At 42.6% G+C, this 11,108-nt stretch overlaps 1 protein-coding gene across 1 annotated transcript; it reads left to right on the top strand.

Annotated features, from left to right (window-relative positions):
- Nucleotides 1-10,443: 10,443 nt before the first annotated feature.
- Nucleotides 10,444-10,779, top strand: SERLADRAFT_440796 (uncharacterized protein; the record flags this gene model as incomplete). Its single annotated transcript, XM_007321274.1, has 1 exon — nucleotides 10,444-10,779. The coding sequence occupies one exon, from the start codon at nucleotides 10,444-10,446 to the stop codon at nucleotides 10,777-10,779; it is 336 nt and encodes a 111-aa protein (XP_007321336.1).
- Nucleotides 10,780-11,108: the final 329 nt, after the last annotated feature.

The raw sequence follows: 11,108 nt of genomic DNA on the forward strand, positions 1-11,108 counted from the left end.
ACTGTAACAACCAAGAGTTAGTTACTCTGGCGCACAACTCAGACAAGCCAAAAGATAATGAAGAGGGAGTGTTTACCCTTTAGGTTTCAACAAGTTAGTTGTGAGGATACAACAGGAGGACTTGCTGAGGAGTCTCCTGGATCTATTGAGGTATATATACTAATACAGAGTGTTTGTACTTATGTACTGTACAGTTGATAAAAGCAGTGGCTGATGATGTCAGAGGGTGCAGCCCGTGTGACCAGCTCCACTGTGTGAGAGACTTGTAGCTAAATAAGAATAAAGGCAGCGCAGCGCGAGAAAGAGGAGTTTGAACAGAAGGGAAAGTGCCGCATGGCACAATGTGTGAAAACTACAGAAAAAGGTTAAAGAGGAGAATGAAAATTAAAGGTCCGAAAATTGTGTATCGTAACACTACCCCCCTCCTAAGGCTCGACTTCCAGGCGAGACCAAATACCAGAGGTAGTAGTTGAATTTTCGGGCATAGGTTGAAAAAGGGAATTAAAAAGGTTGTTGAATCCATGCCTCTAAGCTTCCTAGGAGCCAAGGAATTCTTAGAATAAAATTTGCAAACAGCATCGCGGGAATTGTTCAGATGGGCTTTTGGTTCCCATGTTCTGTCCTCGTCTCCATAGCCCCTCCATAGGACTAGGAACTCTAATTTTCCACGCTTCAAGCGTGCATCCACTACTCATTCAACTTCAAACTCTTTTTCACCTTCCTGGGTGACTACAACCGGTCCGGGCCGGTCTACGCGCTGTCCCGGCAGCGGCCCTTTGTAGGGTTTCACATGGCTAATATTGACCGTGGGTACTACCCTCATTTGTTTTGGGAGTTCCAGCTCCACCGCATTGGGTTTGACTTCCTTAATCTGGTAAGGACCAATCCACTTTTTGGTCAGTTTTCTGGACTGCCGATCTTTTAATTTTAAGTGGTCAGTATTGAACCAGACCAGGTCGCCAACCTTGTAACCAGGGGCCTTAGAGTGTCTATGCTTTGCCCTGTCTTTCATCTGCTCTGCAGTTTTGAATAGCGCTTTGCGTGTTTCGTCTAAGACAGACTTCATGTCCTTGGCCATCTCAGCAGCCTTGTTATTGCTTTTGCCAGGTTCTACATGTTTCATGTAAGACAGACTTCATGTCCTTGGCCATGTTCCCAGCAGACTTGTTCTTGCTTTTGCCAGGTTCTACACCCATTCTAGGAAGGTATAATTTTGTAACCTCGAATGGTGCTTTTCCTGTAGCTGACGACTGTTTGATATTGTATGAGAACTGGGCTATCTTTAGCCACTTGGCCCAATCTGTCTGCCTGTCATTAATAAATATCCAGAGATATTGCTTCAATTCCTGATTGAGCCTCTCTGTTTGTTCATCAGTCTGCAAATGGAACACTGTTGATAATTTAGGTTTGATGCCCAGCATCCGGCATAACTCTTTTGTAAATTCACTAGCAAATTGTGGTCCCCTATCGGAGATAACCATTTCTGGCAATCCATGGATAAACCATACAAAATCTTTAAATAGATATGCCATACCAGCGGCGGTAATGGTTTTGTTGGTGGGGATGAACACTACTTCTTTGGAGAAGCAATCCACTACCACCATTACTGAATCATACCCGTTTGATTTGGGTAGACCTGTTGTGAAATCAACCTATATATCCTGCCAAGGACCAGCTGGTATCGGATTTGGCATAAGTTTACCGGCCGGCGGTTGATGCGAGTTCTTTGCCATGGCACATCTCAGACAGGATTTTACATACTCCTGTACGTCTTTGACCATGCCAGGCCACATGTAGTCTCTGGAGATCAACTCCATTGTTCGTTGCCACCCAGGGTGCCCAGCCACTGGAGTGTCGTGATGTCTGTCTATTGCCTTGATCCTTGTGGACTCAGGCACATAGATTTTGTCTTTAAAATGGAAGAGCCCGTCTTCCCACAAATAGTTTTCATTGTCATCAAGACGCATTGTCTCTTCTGAGGAGATGTCTTTCTTGAAGACCTCCAGAAGATCGGAATCCTGCCCAATTCAAACATTGGCAACCCTTGATTGGTCTATCAGGGTGACACCTTTGTTGTCATCTTCGATGTTGTTTGTATGATCCTCTCTTCTGGACAAAGTGTCTGGTTCCCCACTGAAGTTCCAGGCTTATGAATTAATTTATAATTATACCTAGACAAGTACACCGCGTAGCGGGCCTGTCTCTGGTTCAAGTCTTGGGCCGTCATAAAATACTCCAGATTCTTATGATCGGTCCAAATTTCAAATTGGTGCCTAGCACCTTCTAAGTAGTGCCGCCAGTGCTCTAGAGCTCTAATGATGGCCAGCATCTCCTTATCGTAAATTTGATAGTTGCGCTCTGTAGGCGACAAACTATGTGATAAATAGGCACAAGGCCTCCAAAGATTGTCGGAGCATTTAATTGATAGAACAGCCCCAGTAGCAAAATCAGAAGAGTCGGTTTCTAGCCAGAACTCTTTGTCTAATTCTGGAAATGCTAATATGGGCGCGGTTGTAAACACCTGTTTAAGCTTATCAAAAGCTTCTTGTTCTTTGGCGCCCCAATGCCAAATAATGTCCTTTTTTGTGAGATCATTCAACGGTCTTGTTATTTTTGCAAAGTTTTCGACAAATCTTCGGTAGAAGTTGCCTAAGCCAAGGAAGGCCCTAACTCCTTTGACACGGGTAGGTTCTGGCCAGTCCAATATAGCTTGAACTTTCCCAGGATCCATCCTGATTCCGTTCTGACCAATTATCATACCAAGGAAGTCTACTTCCTTCACTTTAAAGTTACATTTTTCGGGTTTGAAGAATAGGTCCCGTTCCTGTAAGCGTCAAAGGACTTCTTGCACAATCCTGTCATGCTCAGCCTCATCGACCAACTTCGTGAATATTAATAAATCGTCAATGTAAATGATGACACAGTTCTCCATATCCGCAAAGATCTCGTTCATCATGCTCTGGAAGGTTGCCGGTGAGTTGGTCAACCCAAAGAACATAACAAGGGGTTTGAAGGATCCTCGGTGGCACGTGAACGCAGCCTTCCAAGCATCTGTTTCTTTGATTTGTACGTTATTGTACCCCCATCTGAGATCCATCTTTGTCAAGATCTTGGCACCAGCTAATTTGTCTACTAGCTGACTGATCAAAGGCAGTGGATATGTGTTTTTAACTGTGTACTCATTCAAGTAACAATAGTCCATAATCATGCGCTTCTTTCCATCCTTTTTAGGAATGAAGAACACCAGTGATGTCATAGGGCTTTTGGAAGGTCTGATGTAACCCTTCCTAAGCTGTTCATGTATGAAACTCAATACCTCATCTCTTTCTGGAGCAGAGAGTGGTATCATGTGTACTTTTCTCGGTTTGAAGGTGTCCTTTAAATCTATAGCATGGTCCCAAGGCTTAGCCTCTGGGAAGCGCTCTGACTTATGTTTTGAAAAAACTTTCCAGAAGTCATGGTACTTGGGAGGTACCAGCCTCTTAATCTCTTCCTCGGGTTTTACCTCGTCATTGTCATTGTCAATCTTTTCTAAAGATCTGAGCTCATAAACGGGACCAGTGTTTATCTTTTCAAGATGCTCAGTTTGACGGATGTGACTTGGTTTACCCAAGTTTTCACACTCCTGAGGACAACGTGACAATGTGACAACCCCTGTCTGCCAGTTTATCTCAGGATTGTGTTTATATAGCCAGGTCCAGCCTAAGATTAAAGCAATCTTCCCTAGTTGGGTAGCTTTGACGGTGACTTGTTCTCTGTGCCCTTGGTACTCGACAACAAAAGAACATTTGTGTGTGTAATGCAGCCACCTGCGTTAAGCGTACCATCAACATCATAGACGGGAATAGATACATCTAATTTTACAAGAGGGAGTCCAATTTGCTCCGCCCAGACCTGATCTATGAAGATGCTGTTAGCGCCTCAATCAAGCAGTGCGCTAGTTGGGTGTACTATGCCGCGGGCAAGGTTTTTCACACCAACATCTAAGCAGATCTCCTTTTGGAATACATATGTGCGCATCAACACACATTTTGGGATTTCTGTGGGAAGTGGCTCCAAAGAAGAAGAAGAATTATCAAAAGAAACATATTTTTCTATTTTAAGATTTTCTATGTTTTTATTTTTATTTTTACCAGAATCAAGCACCCTAGTGTTTGTCTTGCCGGGGCCATGCTCCAAGGGAGACGCTGGTGCAGCGGTAGTATCATAAATATTACAATTGCAACGTTTCTGTAAGGAATCAATTTTTTTTATCGCATTCCCATCATGTCGTGGTTATCCGATTCGCTCCCTGTCACTCCTCTTGCTCTTGGACTAGAGATTACAGCCGGTATCTTATTACTTTTATCCTTTTTCTTCTTATTCTCCATTCATACTCATGTCCTATTGTACTTACAACGAAGGAGAACTGTTGTAGACCCTCAAGAAGATATCCAAATGACATAGCAACAATCCAGTGCTATGTCTGGGAATACTTCGGAGGGATATTGATAAGCGGGGAAGGCTGTGAGTCAGCACCTTCTCATGGGCTTACTGATACAGCCAATCGCACACCTCTTACCAATACTTTCTCTCATATGATTCGTAAATATGATAGATCAGACCACTTTCTCTTTCTTTTCCTATTGGTTAGTCAATTGGTCAGACCACTTTCTTAACTCTTCCCTTTCTCGGTCTGACCCTTGTTGTTCACTATATAAAGAAGTACATACTCGATGTATTATTCTTTAGTTCAATATTAGTTTGGATTTGCGCCTATATTGATACTCTTCAACTCTCATACCCTGCTTCACTGCCTTTCAGCAAGGACTTGACCAGGCATTGTGTTTTGTTATATAGCTTCGTATTCGTTGCCTAACAGTTTTATACAAGTACATACTTCAGATAACAAATTTAAAAATCTATTTACAAATTGGGGAGCCACCCCCGTCCTTCCTTTATTGCTTGTGCAACACCCCAGAGCAGGGGCCACCTTGTTGTGGTTTACTTCATCGTTCATAGGAGCGAAGGCACCCAAGTGACTTAAGCTCCGAACTCTTTTCCCTGAGTCTTCATTTCAGCGACCTGCTGGTTGTAAAAGAAGGCCCGGATTTTGTTGTACGAACGACCGGCCAGAGTGTTGAGCCGATCATCTGGCTTTTCAGTTTCTAATTGGCGCGTCTGGCGCTGTCATGCACCAAAGTTGATTGGTAGCATGGACAGGTGTCAATAACGAAGCGAATATTCAAAAAGACTCGCCTTTGCGCCACACAGGCACAGTGCCACGTGGAATAGTAATTAATATTGCCCTTTTTGAACTTGTGGCTGATCAGCACCACCTCTATTAGGCAATCCAGTCACGCTCACCTTTGCTTTTCCATCCGGTACTTTCCGCATTTCGGCATTTCGGCAAATTTTCGCGTCGCCACTGGCTACACATTGCATTGCGCCCTCGCTTTTGTCGTTTCCCTTACTCCCCTTCCTTTGCCTAGCCCCACCATGGGCCCCTTCCTCTCCTTTTTATTCTCACCCGACGGTCGTTTCTGGGTCCCCATTTTAGTTCACCTCCTCGTCACCTCCACCCTCCTCCTCCTCATCTTCTTTGCACCCCCACCATTTCTGATGTCACCACTTCCTATCCGCTTCCGTCGCCGATCCGTTGACTACCACGTGCCACTGCTGATATCAGCAAAGCCCCGGCGGCCGGTCCAAATAGGGCAACAGGTCCATCTTCATGACGTCGATCTGCCATCATATACTATCAAAACATTGGTCGCTCGTCTTGCCTGGTTGGAGCGTAGGTGGGTAGTTTTTGAGCTGGAGAAGGTTCATCCCCTTGCGTCGCCCATGTTCATCGCTGTCCCATTCACTTGGGTACACTTATCATTTGTCCATCGTCTTCGCTACAGCTACACCTGGGACTCACTTGTTCCAAATTGGAACTACTCCTCTCCCTCCCTCGTTTGATCAGGTGGTCCAACACAACCAGTCCATTGGTAAGGCCATGGAACTGTCAGATTTGGACTAGGTGGTGGACCGGTGGCTCCAGTTTCTTTTTTTTCAGCAGAACATTCATTTACAGTGCGATTATTTTTGATTTTTGAATCATTTTTATGGACACATTTTTTTAGAATGCCTGACTGACAATAAAGGAACTGTGTTGATACTGATAGCGTTTTGCCTTGCCCTTTTTTACTGCATCTTCCCATGACATCATGATCTTCCTGCTCTCTTTTTGCTATTGGACTTTGCTTTATGGCTGTACAAACCTGTGACATTACTCACAGCATTTATTGTTCTATCCCTTTCTTTTCTTTTTTTGACAATCTTATCCTGTACTACCTACGCAGGATTCGTCAGCGTACATTCCTTCCTTCATATTCTTTCTCATTCTTTTTGCACAGCTATACTGTGCATAGCCTACTTCTCTTTTACTATATAAACCCCTGTATTTTACCTTGTAAAAACAACAACAAGAAATCCAATCCAGACTTCTTCTCTACTCTCAAGTTCACTACTCTGCTACTTGTGATCCAGTGTGGTCACAACACTTCCCACTTTTACCACTGTTAACTGCTGTCATCGTCACTTCCCACTTTTGAAGTCATTGTCATCCCTTTCGATTAGAGTCCTTCTGAGCACTACAGTTTGTGCGTCAGGAGCCTGCTATCACTGGGAACCTCGTCACCTCGTCATCCTCGTCGTTCTCAAACCTACCTTGTGCTACGATTAGCAAGGTAGTGCTCATCTATACTCGTCACAAAGCCCCTATCCTTCTATAAATTCAACCATCCCTCCTCCTCAAAACCCACACTCATACACCTCTGGGTTTTACTTTGAAGGATTTTTATACGTACCACCCCACGAACAACCAGACCACTTCACTGTTCTAGGAGGCAAAGCCCATAAACAAGTTCTGTGGAATCTGGGAGGATTGTGTGTTAGTTTGTTTTGTGTGTGGTTTTCTAACAGCAGTTCTCATCATCGACAACGCCAATTGGAGAGCTCTATTACCCAGACTCTTCAAACCATTTCTACTTTTTTTGAGAGCTACTTCGGGAAAACCATCCTCCTTAGCCTTCAGGGGTGACCTTCCATGTTCTGACCCATTTTGTGTCGGTAAAACACAATCTGTTATGTGCTTATTCGGGGACTGTAAGTCTTCCTGATAACTATATTTTATTATTCATTACAATATTTCCAATCACAGACTGTGAGACTCAAGAGCTACACTTTTGCGCATGTGTCACTCTTCTACAGAGGCTTGTAGCTGATAGATCATTTCCAACGTCACCTACTCAACCTCGTATGGCCATCTCTATCCACCTTCTTCAATTTTACAGTTCCCTTTTGAACATTCTGGGGATGCAGTTACTGCGTTAGCTGGGGCTCTGAGGACCTTTTATACACAAAGAGGATGGGAAGTGTAAAGTATTAAGAACAAAGCTTGAAGAAAGTGTCTAGCCACTTGCTGAGAGCAATCTGTTAGTTTTGGTGATTCTGCACCTAGTTGTGCTACCTCTATATTTTCATTTCTTTCTTTATCTATTGCTCTACCATTCAGTATTGATTATGTTCTCTATCATTCCGCCTTTGTGGCTCCTTTGTTTACCTTTGTTTACAAAACATCGGACAGTACTGCAGAGTCCAATGCTTCCTATTCTCTAGTTACTCACATTGGACTCTAGGTACTGTATACCTGTCATACTCTCTAATAATACAGTTACTCACATTGGACTCTAGTTCCAGTCCCTGATAGCTCTCAGCAAGTGGTTAGACACTTCCTTTAAGCTTTGTTCTTAACAGAATAGGTAAGGCTTTTATAGCTAACCATCTATCCCTCAGACTGAAAGAGGAATAAGAGGAAAGTGGTCTGAGGGGAAAATCAACCAATAAGAAAAAGGATAACTATCGTATGACTTTGAAGATTAATCAGTAGGTGAGAAAGTATACTCATAATAAGTGTTGTCACGCATGTCCAGGAACCGTATCCTCATGATAAGGTATGATCCTGACTAAAGCATCTATTAGTATCTTCAGGCACCGATGGGACTTGGAGCTGGTTGGCGAGATGCTTACCACCAGTCCTTACCCATTGTGCTGGCTGGCTGGGAGCAATGCCCAGTCTCTGATCTGTGATACAAAGTGGTAACAATGATTAAGAAAGCCTGTGAGGGCTATGAGAAGCAGGATAGCAAAAGATACCTCTAGCCCTAGAGCCAGAGGTGTAACAGGGAAAGCGCTCGAGAACCAAGACATGGAGTGAGAAGATAAGAAAATAATAAATGGTCCTTACATTAATATGCTTTTGCATAGCTGATCAATCACTTCATTTATCGGATTCTTTGCCTGCCTGCTGTTCCAATGACCATCTCTCATCAGTGTTGGTCTGCACACCCTCTCCAGGTTGGTGGACTCGGAAGTCATATTTTTATATTTGGGTACTGACATTCTTTAAGCTTGAGCCAGTCCAGAATAATGTGTATGATTGTGGGTTATGGATATTAGCGTGTATTTCAGCCATCTTCCGGGGGTGCAATACTATAGGTCTTACAGAAGCTGACATGTCCCATTTTTGCTGTTACCTACTCTGCCAAGTCTTGAATCTGACATCCCACAATGTCTGATTTGCTTTATCTTTCAAATATAATAAATACTTCATTTTCTTGTCGTTGAAATGATAGTTGTGTGCTTAACCTTGATAAACTATGATTGATAAAAGTGTATACATTATAAATCTGAGACAAACACACGAACAAAGGTGGAGTTTGGAATAACTTCAATGACCGTCTCTTGTGTTTCCTTGGAGCAACTTCAATTTTGTCAGTTCTGCAACAAAGCAGGACAATGAGAGCTTAACCGTCTCTCAGAACTCAAGGCTTGTGTTTCCTTGGTGTATCTTGACCTCTGCAAGTTCTGCAACAGAGTAAGACAGTGAGAGCTTTGGGCACCTCCTGGAGCATGGGAACATGTATAATGCCACTAGTCTGACCTATCCGGTCATCAAGCCTTAACTTTTCAAGTCCCTCAATTCAACACTTTCTAATTCATGATATTTACAGCCGCTTGAAAACTATTCTGTATGTGAGTGGTACTATATATTGCTACAAAGTGTACTAATAGTAATATGCATTGCCAGTGATATGCCCACGCATTAGACCTTGATGATTTACCTTTGTATAATGATTAAAAGTCAAGTTCTAAGCTAAAAGAGCTATTGTAAGTCAGGTATGGGTGGATAATGTCGGTAATCAATGCTAGTATTTTGGTTCACTTGGTATTCTTGCTAAAAAGTTGTGTTTTCTCAAATTCCAGACATCCAAGACGGTGTTGAGGCATTCAGATAGGCTTTTGACTATTGCTGGCATACAAATTTGAATAAAGGTGATATTGGTTGCACTTAGTATTATCATATATTACTTCTGATCACCTTACAAGTATTGTACTAGTTGCAACCACTAGCTTTAAGCACAATTGCCTACTAATTGAACTCAAAGAGTGGTTTCAAGATCCTGTAGCTCGTGAGTATATATATCTTATATTTTATGAATATTACAGCTTACAGCCAATGACAGGATCCAATAACTATTCCTATTGATTGCTGATGTCAAAACCTATGTGTGCAAGTGTAGAAAGCTTCTAATTGTTTTACAAGATTTATCAACTATTAGTACTTGCATCAAGTTCATACCCTACTGATTAAACACAAAAAGGTCACGACATTGTAAAACTCATATAGGTCAGTGTATCTTTATGTTCTATGAATGCTTATGGCTTACAATTATCTTCAAAACATTACCGCCTATGTCGTTGATTGCTGCCTCTGTCAATCAGTTTGGTCTCATCATGGGATCAACACGTCAATATTGTATTAACTTAGCAGATTACTCTTTCAGATGTTGTCACAAAACTCTATGTAAGTCAAGATTGGATTGTACTTCATGTATCCTTTTTTGACGCTCTCTTAGAAATCTAAGTATTATCAAAGCACAACACTGTTGAGAGACTATACAGCACCAAACCTTTTTTTGTGTGCCTTTCTCTTTCCTGCCCACCACATTTCTCTACTGTTCAATATTCAATACTGGAGTCTTTTTTCTATTCCGTTTGAAAAATAGTTAAGGTTCCCAAATGTACTCCCCCCTTAGAGCAAACTTACAACTCTACTTTCCTACAGATATAATGCTTTTATGCTCAAGGAAAGATGCTGCTGGTACGGACCCAGCATCACCTGCTGGACCGCATAAAAGCAAAGGCAGCAGCATAACCACCGAGGAACAAAAGTCACCCTCTGTGGCTCCTCCCGTTCCTCACATCCCTTGATGTGTCTCTCAAGACAGTTTTTACATCTCCTCCATGTACACTGCCTCCTGCCCAGCCATCTAAGCAAACACCAACTGCTGAGGGGCACCAGGAGTATCCAATCAGCAGGGACAAATCACTGCTTGAAGATGAATATATCACATGTCAGAGACCAACATCAAGGTTTTTGACGAGGTCAACAAAGAATATAATGACAAAAACAAACCTCCACCAGAGCTTGCAAATAAAACATCCCAGTTCTCTTGTTTGAAATCACAATTTCAATTTGTCCCCAGCTCTTCTCCGTCATCTATTGCCCTACAAGGCCCAAGTACCAGCCATAACAGCACTACAGAGCCACTCTCAGGGCCTGCTGTGCCTCCAGTTCAGAAGACATTGTCCAGCATTGATAATGATCCTTCTGTGTCTGGGCGCATGGCAAATGCTGTCTGGGAGAAGATTACCAAGGACCTGCAGCAAGTAGACAAGTTAATCTGAACCATTGCAGAGGAAAATGATGTCAAAACACAGCAAGTGGTCACAATTTATATCTCAAGGGATTCCTGTCAAACAGTTGCACCAAATTACTGGGGAGTCTACCAAATGTACTTCCAGGAGAACACTGAACAAGAGTGCAGGGCCTCCTTCCCCCAGGCTCAAAAGTTATTGCCAATCATTCCACAACTCAAGTTTCAGAATATTACCGTTTATTCAAAGAGAAGTACCCAGACAAGTATACTAGAATTTTATCTACATGGCTACAAATAAACTCCGTCATGGAAGGAGACAAAACAGTGGGGAGCCGTAAGCATGTTTTTGTTAGTTTT

The sequence above is a fragment of the Serpula lacrymans genome (assembly GCF_000218685.1).
Source record: "Serpula lacrymans var. lacrymans S7.9 unplaced genomic scaffold SERLAscaffold_11, whole genome shotgun sequence".
Taxonomy (NCBI): Eukaryota; Fungi; Basidiomycota; class Agaricomycetes; order Boletales; family Serpulaceae; genus Serpula; species Serpula lacrymans.